General features: G+C 46.4%; 1 protein-coding gene across 1 annotated transcript; it reads left to right on the forward strand.

Moving 5' to 3' along the window:
• Positions 1 to 2,292: 2,292 nt before the first annotated feature.
• RAG1 (recombination activating 1) lies at positions 2,293 to 14,754 on the forward strand. The gene is made up of 2 exons (XM_086959603.1): positions 2,293 to 2,362; positions 9,685 to 14,754. The coding sequence occupies exon 2, from the start codon at positions 9,705 to 9,707 to the stop codon at positions 12,942 to 12,944; it is 3,240 nt and encodes a 1,079-aa protein (XP_086815729.1). The 5' UTR covers positions 2,293 to 2,362; positions 9,685 to 9,704; the 3' UTR covers positions 12,945 to 14,754.
• Positions 14,755 to 15,346: the final 592 nt, after the last annotated feature.

The raw sequence follows: 15,346 nt of genomic DNA on the forward strand, positions 1-15,346 counted from the left end.
TAGTCACAGCACCAAGGGAGGGTGGGAGGGATACAAGGGTATGGAGAAAAGGCAAATCAGAGGATCGTCAAGGGGGAAATGAGGGAAAAGGACGAGGGAATGGACAAGATGGCGGGTCAGGGTCCGGAGAAAAGCAGCTAGGACTCTAAAAGTCACATAGGAATGGTAGAGAGTACCAAGGTCTAGAACATATACTAGTGGTTAGAGTTATCTCTATATACATATATATACAAATAGATTTTCTCAGGTCAAGCCCCAAAAAAAACAGGAAAGTGGAGTTCCATAAAGTGGGGCCGTAGGGGGGACGTAGTCACAGCACCAAGGGAGGGTGGGAGGGATACAAGGGTATGGAGAAAAGGCAAATCAGAGGATCGTCAAGGGGGAAATGAGGGAAAAGGACGAGGGAATGGACACGATGGCGGGTCAGGGTCCGGATAAAAGCGGCTAGGAACAGCAGCAACAACATTACCCGGAGGTGTCAGAGCACTTTACCAAAGAACCAGTTGTCTTACATGAGGACTTTGGATTACATGAGTTACAAAAGAGATATAAACAGAAAAAAAATGCAAATGTACAAGTTATAAATTCACTTAATGGAGAGATATAAACAGAGAAAAATTGCACATGTACAAGTTGCAAAGTCACTCAAGGAAGAGGTATAAACTCTAAAAACACATAGGAATGGTAATAAGTACGAAGGTCTACTACATATACTAGTGGTTAGAGTTCGATATATACAAGTAGTACATTCACTATTACATAGTAACATAAAACACATTACACAATTTCATGCCACAAGATTGGTGGGGTAAAGAGCAGGGTAGCGGGGGAGGGGGGGTGGGGGGGAGTAAGAGGGTCGGAATGAGGAGCGGAGCAGGAGGAACAAAGAAACTTAAAGGGAAACCAAAAATCGGGCTTCCTATCAGCAAAACCGGTTGGGGACCCGCAAACAAAAAGACCAAAGTCGGGTTCAGATTTTGCAATAAAATAATTTTGGACAAGGGGTTAGAGGGGGTGTGTAGGGTGCACAGGGTACAGTCCAGGGTCTTGCATTGTCCAGTAAGTCCATTTACGGCAGAAAGACCGTCAAGATGGAGGATCTAATTGAAAGACCACAACAACAACACTTAGAAATGGCAGTGTTGCTGTTTGGTGATCTAACAAAAACAACTTTGAACGAACTAAGATAATTGTCTCTGTTTAATTGTATGAGTTGTGACTGACTTCAACCAGCCCATCTGTCTTTTCCAGAAGCATCGGCCTGGCATGTGACTGAGTTGTCTCCAGCTCCGGTATCCTTTCTGGGACACAGGCATCACATGTGCCTGACTGCCCAAGACGCACTGGCCCTTCAGGAGCCTTATACTTGAGTGGCTGTAGGGGCCCGCATGTCTTCCAGGGGCCCTGGCCTGCTCCGGCCCCACTGGTTCTGACATGTGCCTGACTCTTTCAGTGCGTGACTGTGATGCAGCGTTAACACCCTTTCCGAAGCACAGGGCGGGCCAGGTAAGTGACTGACTCGTCCTCAGTTATTAAAAGATTTCAGAAGCACCCAGCCCGACAGGATTTTCGGAGATAGCTTTCTGTCTGGAAATCTACCATTGTACGTTCAGGTTGCCTGCTGCCTGCTGCACCCACTGAGAAATCGTTCGTTCTTAAGAACTTCACTCAAACACTACACTCATTTCAACCTCAATTCTCTCTACCTCAGTCACGTTTTAACATCCAACCAGACAGCCACGCGTGGCATAACACAGACCGGCGCGTAAAGGCGCATATTGTAGACATCGGTTTCAGTGCGCTGTTCGCCGGCTTGAGTACCAGGGTGTTCGGCTCCAACATTCATCCTTGCAAAGCCGATAAGATGGGTACCATGCCACGTGCGTATCAGCTGCTACTCTGAAAGACAAGTGACGAGTTGGGGAGCGCGAGAGGGGGAAGGGAGGTGGGGGGGGGCTTGTGGTCTGCGGTTACCCTATGCTATGATAACTTGTTGTCTTGGAGTCGCTGTTGCAGAGCGCAGCTTGTTGTGGTCATGGCGGTTGTGCATGCCCCAGAGGACAGCAGTTAGGGGGCGCCGTAAACAACAACAGCAAAGTGGCCTTTGCAACAGCAGGTGCAGTTCAGAAGGTACGGGGCGGGTGGGTGAGAAGGGGTGATATTGAGGGCTTCTGGTTGGCTGCTGGAAATGGGGGCGCTGGCAGGAGAGGTTTCCAAGGCCAGAGAAGCTTGGATATAAAGACACCCAGCAGCCCCCCCCTTCAACACATCTGATCGAGGGGGCGACAGAGAGTTATCATTAACACTTGCTGGCATCTCACTGGGAAACGCTAAGGTGCAGCCGGGGCAAGAAGGTGAGAAGGTGAGTGGATGGCAACTTTCAGCAGCTCTGGGGCAAGAGGCTGTGGGCTCATGATCGAGTGTCTAGGCAACTAAGATGTAATCCCATCTAGGCCTGTATCAAAAGGTGTGATCCTGGGCAAATTCGTTTATCGCAGTTTTATGTGTGTGGAAATTAATTCCTAAGCGAAACTGAGAGCAAAGAGAAACGGGCAAATCTACCGTTGCGTGACTTTTCTTCTCTCTGCATAGATTCACCATATCGCCCTTCACAGAGATCGATACTTATGCTTGGAAACATGATTTATGTGTTATATAAATCGTAATATTGCTGTGCACAAGTCTGTGTGTGCCTGGCAACTGTAAACTATTTTTGGATAATATTGAATTAGGCAAATTGCTTAAAACAACCTGTACTTGAATACTGCCTTAAGAAGCTCTGCTCAGCGCTCTTCGACCTGGGAGGGCGGGGCTCGGGCACAAAACAACTCGTAAATGACTTAATAAAAAAGTGCCCATGGGCACCCATAGTCGCGAGATGTGGAGCCAATGGCTTACACTTGCAAAGCTCACCTTTAGGTATTAAGAGTGATCGGGGGAAGGGAAGTTTTACTTTCCAGACTAGAAAGCAAGAGTGAGAGCTCCTTGTCAAATAAAGACTACAGGCAATTGGAATGTATTCAGTATTTTCAAGAAAATAGAAACTCTCTCTATATATTCATATGTACATATCATATACACATCTATATCTGTATATATGTGCAGAGAGAGTTGCACATGCCTCTTCGCACACACACGCTCAGATCTAATGCTTTCACTGCATACACGTACATCAATATACATTACTTAAGGAACATTGGTCCTGTTTCCACCTCGTGAGCTGCTGTGTGCACATAGATTACAGCCGCTCAACCAACTGAGCTGAGAACCTGACGCGCAAGCACAGAGCGTTCCATTACTAATAAGTGTGAATTGTTCATACTGGGGCATTGTGTGTTACTCCTGCTACAGATATGGATAAACCAAGGTGTTGTGTATGTGCCCAAGATAACACTGGGTGGCACACCAAGAGCGGGAGTTGATTTTTTGCTCGCACTTTTGAAATCCTCCCCTTATTTAGTAAACTGAATCAGCAAATGAAGATTATTACTCTCAAAATGCAGGCCAGATTTTTGAAACACTTTGCGCCTGTGCAAATGCACCACAAGTGCACAACATTTTAATGTGGTATGTATTTCCTTAGTCGCCATATAAGAGGCTGAAACATGTCGACAGTGATTAGGGCGTAAGGACATTATATGCTGCTAACACCCGTCTCATTGGTCTATACCGGGACCACTCTTGATTAAAGGGATACCTGGTGTCCGCTAGGTATTTTTAAGACCCCACTGGGATAATATTATAAGTGCTCCATGGAATATGGCTGAGCTCAGGGCGAGCACCAAGGATGACGCTTGCCACTACTAGAGTGGGTGAGGGTCTTCAACAACATCAAGGAAGGTTGTCCAGGGGGTTCCTGCCCTTGAGGTCCATAGGTTGTACAGTGACTTCATATAAGTCCTCAGCTGCCCCTGCCGTGAATGGGGGGCAGGGGTTCTGCGGTCCAGTAGGCCCCCTCAGTAAAAGTGGTAGGTGGTGGGCCAAGGAGGGGTGCAGGGGAGCCCCCTCAAGGTTTGTTAAGCAGCAGAGGTTGTATGAACGGCTGACTAAGAGAGCAGCGAAGTTCCACCAAGGTGGCGGTGGTGTGATCGTATCTCTTCAAGATTCGAGATTACGAGTGCTTGGAGGCAGTTCTGACAGCGCTTTCTGGGAGGTCAGTTCCTCATTCTTCAGTAGAGAGAGCTGGTCTCGGTCTTGGTTTTCTTCGCAGTGTGTTCCTTGAGGATGACTTGGGTGTCCAGAGTGAATCCAAGTGATTCCGCATTTGGTGAGGGTTGGGCTGGGTCTGGGTCCAGCCTCCAGTCACTGACCCTGGCTTGCACCAGTGGTTATTTGTAGCTCTTGGTGAATAGTAGGCAGTCTGTCCTAGAGGGGTTATGCTCTGAGTAGGCACTGGCAGTGAATGTCTGGAGCGGGCGGTCTCTCAAGTAGACTTGGGCGTCATCAGTATATGTGTTTATTTAAGGAATTTTGTGAGGGGCGTGCGTGTCACCAAACGGACACCTCTGAGTGCCGTGAAAGTAAGGAAATATTAAGGGAGAGCAAAAGCGAGTAAGGGATGGGTCTGCCACAGGAACGGTGACAGGGTGTGATGTCACGGTGAAGGGCGCAAGGGGAGGGATGATACGTTTCATCAGGCGCACTGTCATGAATGCTGAAGCTGCTGGTGGTGAGAACAGTCTCTCGGGGCTCCATATAGTGGTTGAAAATGTTGTGAGATAAGAGGGATCCCTTGTTCGTCCACACGTGATACGCATTCCCTGGGTCCAGGTGGTGCCTAGCCGCGTAAATGTAATGTATTCAGATTTGTTGTATGTGTGTCTGGTGGCTTAGTGGACTAATGCATCCATTGCAGTGGCCTGTGTTTGACTTCATGGCCACAGGTTCAAATCCCAGCGGGTCCACTCAGCCTTTCATCCATCTGTGGTCCATAAAATGAGTACCATTGAGTTGGGTAACAATAAACATCTGTTATTCAGCACCGAGATACCTCCGGGTGAACGTGCGCTTTACAAATGCACGTTATGTTATATGTGTGTTTCTTCTGTGGATGCCCTCAAACCTGACATGGCTCTGGCCCTCCTGGATCTAAGTTGGACACTGCAGCACCGATTGTCACCACTGTTTTCAGGAAGGTCTTCGTCTCTGCTGAGGCAGCCCTCTCGGCTTCACCCAAGCCCTACAAGGTGTGCACCTGTTACAACGCATTTTTTACAACGCACTACTGTTACAACGCATCCATTACAACGCAGATACTGTTACAACTCATGTTTTTACAACGCATTTTTTTACAACGCAGGTACCATTACAACGCATACCATTACAACTTAAGTATTGGTAAGTATATAGTTATATTTTAAATGTTATATGTTTGGGGTAAAGGGGTATTTTTAGGGTTTAGGGACAGTTTTGGGTTTTTGGGTAAAGGGGTATTTTTAGGGTTCAGGGTCAGTTTTCAGTTTTTGGGTAAAGGGGTATTTTTAGGGTTCAGGGTCAGTTTTCAGTTTTTGGGTAAAGGGGTATTTTTAGGGTTTAGGGTCAGTTTTCAGTTTTTGGGTAAAGGGGTATTTTTAGGGTTCAGGGTCAGTTTTCAGTTTTTGGGTAAAGGGGTATTTTTAGGGTTTAGGGTCAGTTTTCAGTTTTTGGGTAAAGGGTATTTTTAGGGTTCAGGGTCAGTTTTCAGTTTTTGGGTAAAGGGGTATTTTTAGGGTTCAGGGTCAGTTTTCAGTTTTTGGGTAAAGGGGTATTTTTAGGGTTCAGGGTCAGTTTTCAGTTTTTGGGTAAAGGGGTATTTTTAGGGTTTAGGGTCAGTTTTCAGTTTTTGGGTAAAGGGTATTTTTAGGGTTCAGGGTCAGTTTTCAGTTTTTGGGTAAAGGGTATTTTTAGGGTTCAGGGTCAGTTTTCAGTTTTTGGGTAAAGGGGTATTTTTAGGGTTCAGGGTCAGTTTTCAGTTTTTGGGTAAAGGGGTATTTTTAGGGTTTAGGGTCAGTTTTCAGTTTTTGGGTAAAGGGGCATTTTTAGGGTTTAGGGTCAGTTTTCAGTTTTTGGGTAAAGGGGTATTTTTAGGGTTCAGGGTCAGTTTTCAGTTTTTGGGTAAAGGTGTATTTTTAGGGTTCAGGGTCAGTTTTCAGTTTTTGGGTAAAGGGGTATTTTTAGGGTTCAGGGTCAGTTTTCAGTTTTTGGGTAAAGGGGCATTTTTAGGGTTTAGGGTCAATTTTTAGTTTTTGGGTAAAGGGGTATTTTTAGGGTTCAGGGTCAGTTTTCAGTTTTTGGGTAAAGGGGTATTTTTAGGGTTCAGGGTCAGTTTTCAGTTTTTGGGTAAAGGGGTATTTTTAGGGTTCAGGGTCAGTTTTCAGTTTTTGGGGTACAGGGTAAATTAAAATTAATTTAAAATTAAATTATTTATTAGTAAATAAATTATTTTAAATCACATTACATTATTTTTGGGGTTGAGGGTCAGTTTTGAGTTTTTGGGGTACAGGGGTACAGGGTAAAAATTAAATAATTTTTTTAAAAAATTACAATAATTAATTTAAATTAATTTAAATTAATTTACTTACATTTATTTTGAGGGTTGAGGGTCAGTTTTGAGTTTCTGGGGTACAGGGGTACAGTGTAAAAATAATGTATTATTAATTTTAATTTAAAATAATTAACGGAAATTAAATTATATAAAATTACCTTAAATTATATTTTTTAAATTTAATTTACGATTATAATATTAATTTTAATATATACTTACCAATACTTACGTTGTAATGGTCTGCGTTGTAAAGGTACCTGCGTTGTAAAAAAAGCGCTGTAAATACATGCGGTGTTACAGTATCCGCGTTGTAAAATCCGCGTTGTAACGGTATGCGGAGTAAAAGTCCGCGTTGTAACATCATATATCCCCCTACAAGGTCCATAGGGGCGTGGAGGGACCTCCGGGTGAGACTCAGAGCAGCGGTAGCAGGCTCTGCGCGCATTGAGCATCGGGGGCTGGGGTGGCATTAGTGCCTAACACTCATGTACACCTTCTACTGAACATACTTCCATACCTGCTCCGTTTCTGGCTCTTTGACCCCCAGGAAGGAAGTCCTGCCCCACCTCCAGCTGGACTCGCCTGGCCCTCACTCCAGGGACTGGGGTTTCGGCTGCCTGGTTCTCTTCCTTGTTAATCGCTTCCGCAGGTGTTTATAGAGCATCAATGAGCTGCATAAGCTTCTTGGGCGCTCCGTGAACACCCTCGTGGCTTCAGGGCGCTTTACGGTACTATGTGCATATACAGAGGCAGTCTATGCAGAGTTCAGAAAGCACAAGTGACACGCAGATTGCATTGGTTGGAGTTGTATTTGGTTGTCATGTCTAAATACTTAATTTTTTGCGGTCTCAAGTTCTCTCTGCCTGAGCATTGTATGACACTGTTTTATATATAAAGTGCTAGGTACGCCTGCAGGAGGCGCTTAAGTGCTTCTCCACACAAGCAGCATGCTTCGCCGTACAGGTGTGTGGGTGGACGCGTGTTGGGTTTGCTTTGAGCCTATGCGGGAAGTGTTTTCATCATGTCATTTCTTGTGCCACACGAGGTGCTGCATTTATCGTGTTCACTTAGGGGTGCGTAGCGCTAGGCGGGGTGATGATGGGTGAAGCACTTTAAGAGGTAGATGCACTTTATTTTATAGCTTGTGGTCAGCTGGCAGCTCTGATCAGCTCTTCGTTCAGGCTGATTTGTTGATTGGCTTTGTCCACCGGCCATCTACTATGAGCGCTTGTGGATCCGGAGAAGGGACAGGTGGAGGCAACAGGTGAAGAGAACACGGGAGGAGAAGTTACCCCCCTTGACACATCCCCTCTCCCATCCAGCCCTTAGGTTACACCCTGGTCCTTTCATCCCCGCGTCACGTCTTCTCTCGGATGTCCTGGATCAGCTGAGGCGAAGTAATAACAGCTATTACGAACAGCAGAGATTCTACGAGCCATAATACAAGACATACACGCAAGGACCAGCCCAAGGTGTCATGGACAAAGGTTGGGCGCGGCCCGGCTCCCTTTAGACCCAGCCTACCTGCTCCTGACTGACAGCCCTGTGCTTGTCATCCCTGGATGCCACTTTGCCTCCCTCTAGTGGAGAATCCGCTCACGCCCTGCAGTCCTTAAGCCTCAATTCTTTTTTTTAATTTCTGTAGTTTTTTATTGTAGAAAAATATATATTTACATGGAGTACACATTTGTAGAAGTTCTACCCTCTCGCCCTCTCTTCATCTCACACTCACTTTCCATGTCTTTTTCTATTTCTCTCCCTGCACCTCTCTCTCTCAGGGCCCATATGTTCCTACCTCTCTCTTTCGCGCGTTGTTTTTCTTCTTTAACTTCGTGTCCTTTCTCTCCCTTGCCTCCCTCCCCCCACCTTCTGCTCTCAACTTTCTACTAGGTACCTCTCACTCTGCCTCCCACTCTATCTCCCCTTCCTATTTTCCTGATTTCTCTTTTTGCTCTCCCTTTCCCTCCGTCTTTTTCTTATTTTTCCACCTTTCTCTCGTTTGCCATTTCTCTCTGGATTATCCATCTCTCTCTTTTTCTTTTTCTTTTAAAACCCCGTTCTCTCACATTGCCACCATCTTTTCCTTCCCAACTGTTTGTCTCTCCTTTATCCATCTCTTTTTCTCTCGCTCCCTCTCTCTTTATTTCTCCGTCTTACCTCTACTTTTCCCCAACATTTCCCCCTACTATCACCATCTAACCTGTCTCGTCCCCCCTCGCACTCCCCTGCTCTTCTTCTTCATCTTCTGTCTTTCTTCTCACAATCTCTGTCTTCCCAATCTCACTCGCTTTCTGTATTCTCTCTCACACGACTATATCCCCTCTCCTGACTCTGTACAGCATCTTTCTATTGTATTTCTCTAATTATCTATATGTGTCCCTCTGTCTCCATTGCTTCACTATTTTCCTTGTTTTTCTGGAGCCTCATGCCCCCCTCCAATCTCTGTCTGACCCATCTCTCACTCTCTCTTTCTCCTCTTCATTCTCCTTCTATCACTCCCCCCTTTTCTCATTGTTTCTCTAGTTCTCCGTCTGCCTTGTGTTCTCTCTCCCCTCTCTTCTTGTCCTCCTGTAACTATATCTCTAGTTCTCTTCCCTCTCTCCACTCACCCCCTCCCCCCTCACCCTCATTCCACTTTTCTCCATCTTGTTCCTTCCTCCACTCCATGGGCCTCATTTATGAAAAATGATGCATCGCTGCGTGAAAGCAGCGATGCGTCACTTCATAGTGCACACTGCTTGCGACATTCCTGATGCGTCATATTTCATGTATGACGCATCATGTCGCAAGAAGTTACAGATACGTCAGTATTTATGACGTATCTGTAAGCGCAAAAGTGACGCATTGCTGGAGTGTGTCACAAAAGCGACGCAACTTCAGGTGTTAGCTCTGTGGTTAATGCACCTGCAGGCTGCTGCGCTCGTCCTGTGTGTTTCCTGCCGTTAACAGATCCGTATCTGGGCACGGCTGACTCAGCTTGTTTTCTAGGCTCCAATGACATGAAAAAAAATCCCCAAACTGGCTGATGACAGTATCTTGCCGTTGGTGAGGCTGTTCCACTATGCGAAAGAGAGCTTGATTACAATCACTGTAGAACTGATAATAAAAGATACACAGATTCCCTACATTTTTGTGCTAAATAAATATGTTGTTTCTTTCAGGAAACGCGGCTCAAGAGAAGATGGCGGCGTCTCTTTCCAGTCTACCTCGGCAGAACATACCATCTGAGATCCTGCACCCCTACTCCAAGTTCTCAGAATGGAAGTTCAAACTCTTCCGGGTCCGCTCCTTTGAGAAGACGCCCTCGGAAACCCTTCCGGATTCTGACCAAAGTGAGGCGGAGGACTCTAGAGCTGGGGAACGGGAGGGAGTCGAGAAGCCTGCCCCCCTGGAACCAGCTGCAATGGAGAGTTCTGGAGCTCCAGGACAGGCTGAAGTGGAGGACCCAGCCTCTGTAGGAGAAGTTCCTGCCATTGGCTTGAATCTGTCCACCACACAGGTGGAAGTCACCCAACCACTCACCAACATCAAAGCTGCACTGCAGGAATCCAACATCACCAACCACCGCACACACCTGAGAGAGATGGAAGTCCACACCGACAGACTTCAGAAGCTTTGTCGCATTTGTGGGACATCATTCAAGACTGGCCAAGACAGCCGGAGACATCCAGTGCATGGGCCTGTGGACCAAGAGACGCAGGAGCTTCTGCGCAGGAAAGAGAAGAAGGTCACGTCTTGGCCAGAGCTGATCGCAAAGGTCTTCAAGATTGACGTCAGAGGGGACGTGGACACTGTCCACCCCACGTGCTTCTGCCACAACTGCAGGGCCATCATCAAACAGAGGTTCAGCAGCACACCCTGTGAGGTCTATTTCCCCCGAAACGGCGCAGTTCAGTGGCAGCCGCATTCAGCTAACTGCGGGATCTGTCGCGCTGCCAAGCAAAGCCTCAAAAGAAAGATGGCGCCTCAATCAAGCCTACAGTTAGCCAAGAGGTTCAAGATGAGTGTCGAAAGGACCAGGAAAATAAAAGCCAAGAAGAGGAAACTACTTCAAAAAAATAAAATCTTGATACAGAAGATTGCAAACTGCCAGAAGATTCACCTGGGCACAGATCTCCTCGTTGTGGACTACCCGGCAGACTTCATAAAGTCCATTTCCTGCGCAGTCTGTGAGCACATCCTGGCGGACCCCGTGCAGACTACCTGCAAACACCTCTTCTGCAGAATCTGCCTTCTCAAGTGCCTGAGGCTTATGGGCAGCTATTGCCCCTCCTGCAAATACCCCTGCTTCCCTACAGATCTTGCCACCCCAGTGAAATCCTTCCAGACTGTTTTGAGTACGCTAGTTTTGAGGTGCACGGTGGACAACTGCAGTGAGGAGGTCACCATGGCCAAGTACAATCAGCATATCTGCAGCCACAAAGAGATCAAAGGGAAAGAGGCCTATGCCCACATTAACAAAGGGGGGCGCCCTAGGCAGCACCTGCTCACCCTAACCCGCAGAGCACAGAAGCATCGCCTCAGGGAGCTGAAGATGCTGGTCAAAGACTTTGCTGACAAGGAGGAGGGCGGTGACGTGAAGTCAGTGTGCCTGACACTCTTCCTTCTCGCCCTGAGGGCCAGAAATGAGCACCGTCATGCAGACGAGTTGGAAGCCCTGATGCAGGGCCGTGGAGCCGGCCTTCACCCATCTGTGTGCTTGGCCATCAGAGTGAACACCTTCCTGAGTTGCAGCCAATACCACAAGATGTATCGGACTGTGAAGGCCATCACTGGGCGCCAGATTTTCCAGCCCCTGCATGCTCTCCGCACAGCAGAGAAAGCCCTCTTGCCAGGCTACCACCCTTTTGAATGGATGCCTCCTCTGAAAAATGTATCTTCCAACACAGAAGTGGGCATAATCAATGGGCTGTCCGGCCTGGTGCAGTCTGTTGATGAATACCCTGTAGACACCATCTCAAAACGGTTTAGGTACGACGTCGCACTAGTCTCCACACTGAAGGACATGGAGGAGGACATTTTGGAAGGACTGAAAGCTCATGAGCTGGACGACTACCTCAGCGGTCCATTCACGGTGGTCGTCAAGGAGTCTTGTGATGGGATGGGTGATGTCAGTGAGAAGCACGGCTGTGGACCAGCGGTTCCAGAAAAGGCAGTCCGGTTCTCGTTCACCATCATGACCATTGCCGTCCATCACAACAAAGACAATGTGAGGATTTTTGAAGAAAGCAAGCCAAATTCAGAGCTGTGCTGCAAGCCCCTGTGCCTTATGCTCGCTGATGAATCTGACCATGAGACACTAACCGCCATCTTGAGCCCACTCATAGCAGAAAGAGAGTCCATGAAAGGCAGTGAACTGATGCTTGAGCTTGGTGGCATCCTCAGAACATTCAAGTTTGTATTCAGGGGCACTGGATATGATGAGAAGCTTGTGAGAGAGGTTGAAGGTCTTGAGGCATCCGGCTCAGTCTATATCTGTACCCTATGTGACTCGACACGCCTTGAGGCCTCCCAGAACATTGTCCTCCACTCCATCACTCGGAGTCACAAGGAGAACCTTGAGCGGTACGAGACCTGGCGGTCCAACAGACACCATGAGTCGGTCGATGAGCTGCGGGACAGAGTGAAGGGGGTTTCAGCCAAGCCCTTCATTGAGACCCTTCCATCAATCGATGCCTTGCACTGCGACATTGGCAATGCTGCTGAGTTTTACAAGATATTCCAACTCGAAATAGGGGAGGTCTTCAAGAACCCCAACGCCTCGAAAGAGGAGAGGAAGAGGTGGCAGTCGACTCTGGACAAGCACCTGAGGAAGAAGATGAACTTGAAGCCCATAATGAGAATGAACGGCAATTTTGCACGGAAACTGATGTCCCAGGAGACCGTTGAGGCGGTCTGTGAGCTGGTCCACTCTGAGGAACGGCGGGCAGCTCTACGCGAACTCATGGAGCTGTACCTGAAAATGAAGCCAGTCTGGCGATCATCATGCCCGAGCAAGGAGTGCCCAGAACTCCTCTGCCAGTACAGCTACAACTCTCAACGCTTTGCCGAGCTTCTCTCAACCAAGTTCAAGTACCGGTATGAGGGTAAAATCACAAATTATTTCCACAAGACACTAGCCCACGTGCCTGAGATAATTGAACGAGATGGGTCTATCGGTGCCTGGGCGAGTGAAGGCAATGAATCCGGTAACAAGCTCTTCAGACGGTTCAGGAAAATGAATGCCAGGCAGTCTAAGTTTTATGAAATGGAGGATGTCCTGAAGCACCACTGGCTCTACACCTCCAAACACCTCCAGAAGTTCATGAATGCCCACCTCGCACTGAAGAGCCAGGGGTTCACAATAGACCCAGAAGCCATCTTGGACGATTCACTGGGCGTGGATAATTCGGAGGAGCTCTTAGATTCAATAGAATTCTGATTGTGGGCGCCATCTTAAGTTGGTTTTCTTGCCAATCGACGTACCGAAAAGGATCAGCAAGGTGAGCTCCTTGTAACGACGACCTGCAAGGCGTAAAGAAGCAGGAGTTAGTGATATAGAGGATTCGCGATGGGCGCTCCAAGGATCTAGTTCAGGAGCGGTGGGATTTTAGCGCAGTTGAGAAAAAGAGGGCAACCATTTTGTGGACAGACCTCCCAGGGTTTGTTTGTTCATTCATGGACTCTGTGATTCCCAAATGAAAAAGGCATATAGGTGGTTAAAAATATTTAAGTGATCTTGAACTGTCACTCATCTTTGCACAGCTGGGTGCCCAATGGGTCATGGAAACCTGGACTTCGCAGAGTGAGGCTGTGCACGACGCGGTGGCACTTTGACGCAAATTCTTCAATAATGCAGGCCATGATTCGCCATAGACTGCTGCGACGATAGTGTCCTCACCAAAAAGAGGACATTTGCGAATGTTCTTGGTGTTTTAGTATTATTGAAATAAGTGACCAGCTGTGAGATCCATGTGTTGTCATTTGCTAAAAAGGGGAGTTACAGACTCTTCTCAGATGGGACTTTGACAGATCAATACAACAGTGCAAAAATTGACCTAGGCTTATAGGGAATCTGAGTTTGAGAATCTCTACAAAGTCATAAGTTGATTTTAGTTGGAGGTTGTTGTCTATTATTTTGGAGAGTAAGATTGCTTTTTCTGAACTACTGTAAAAATACAAAGTGGTGTGCGTTTAGGAACCAAGTGATAATGAAAATTGCAAAACATGGAATACAATGTATATTATATCGCACCAATCAGAAATCAGAAATCAGAATTACTCGATTTCAGTTTTTCCAATGTTTGATGTATTTTCTCAATTTTCCTATGCCTCCATTTGTTTTCTCGTGTTAGTGAATAAACACAGAATGCCTAACGAGATGGTATAAAAGCGAGGTTCTCTTATCTTACCTATCAGTCCGGGTTATTACCAATACTTGCTTTTATCAAGTTGCTGTTTTGCAAATTCATGAAGTGAGCAAAATGGTTTGTGCGTTGCAAACTGTGACATGCAAGTGTAAAGTAATAGAAAATGCAGCCATTTTATGTCATGGGTGCAATGTACACCGAGGAAGTGATCCTTCGGTTTATAAGAAGGAATATGCCATAGTCTCCTACTTATGGATATTTAGCTATAGATGCAGACCATGTGCTAGGCCTTTGTCAAGAGTGTTCAGAATCAAGGTGCAAACAAAAGATGTGAATATGCAAATCCACCCACAATCCTTTGGTACATTAGTACCAAAACGACTTGTTGTCAGCTAACCAATTCTATATGTCCTGGACTATTAACTTATGTTTGCCACCTACTATGGGATGTGAGCAACGGGTAGCCTTTTTAGGTATCTCTCTCTTACACACACTCTCTCTCTCTCTCTCTCTCTCTCTCTCTTTCTGTCACTTCTGGTGGATTCTTAAAAAGCAAGTGACTTGTATTTGTTTGAACACTCACATTTTCTTGTCCTTTTTAAAGTTTACACAAACCACCACATACCTCAAATCCAAATACAAGAGGAATATTGCTTATTGTTTTTCTGCTGTAACATAATTTTGGTGATGACAATCTTCTTTGAGCACTTTTAAAATGTATCATCCACCTCTACCGTTACTTTGTCATCTCTTGTGTGGGCTGCCTGACAAGGTGCACTTACAGCAGCCTCTGCATTTGAAAGTTGTGTTGTTTTGTGTGGTGGCAAGTGGCCTTTTTTAGCATTGTTTAAATGAACTGGATTGAATATTTTACTGAATAAAAACGTGAAAACATTTGCGCTTCCTGAGTTTTCTTTTCAATTTATGACAATGTATTAGCAGTAGTAAGACAATATTTTAGTTCTTTTGTTATCCTTCGGCGAGCAAAATTCAGTCAAATTCCCTAGCCCTTAAGGACACAGTCTTAGCAGCTTCTGGCAACACAGTAATGGCCAATGAGACCATAGGTAGCCAAACCCTGCAGGTGCACAGACAAGGTGTGATGGAGCCACAACTGAACCCGAGGCTGGATAAAAAAAGAACTATCAGCAACAGGGCAAAAAAGAGTGGACCCAATGGCACGGCCATCTATTCCCAAAAGACTGTGGCTAACAGACCTGACTTTATACACCCAAAGACCCTCTTATGCCATAGGTTTCCCCTCAATGGTCTACTATTTTCTGCTCCGGGGCTATGATAAGTGCGAGTATTAAAACTACAGGAATTAAACCGTGCATATACATTCTTGTTTGATCCATGTTCCCGGCACTTTATTTGTGAAAAAGTAAGTTCTGAGGACACCACTGCAGCTTGCACCACTCCCTGCCCCTTCCAACACTACCAAATGGCATTACCAGCACAACTTTTAATAAGC

This window comes from Lissotriton vulgaris, chromosome 2_2 (genome assembly GCF_964263255.1).
Source record: "Lissotriton vulgaris chromosome 2_2, aLisVul1.2, whole genome shotgun sequence".
In the NCBI taxonomy this organism is placed as follows: domain Eukaryota; kingdom Metazoa; phylum Chordata; class Amphibia; order Caudata; family Salamandridae; genus Lissotriton; species Lissotriton vulgaris.

Excerpts from the sequence above, each read along its gene's own strand:
- RAG1 (XM_086959603.1), top strand. The coding sequence starts at position 9,705 with ATGGCGGCGTCTCTTTCCAGTCTACCTCGGCAGAACATACCATCTGAG.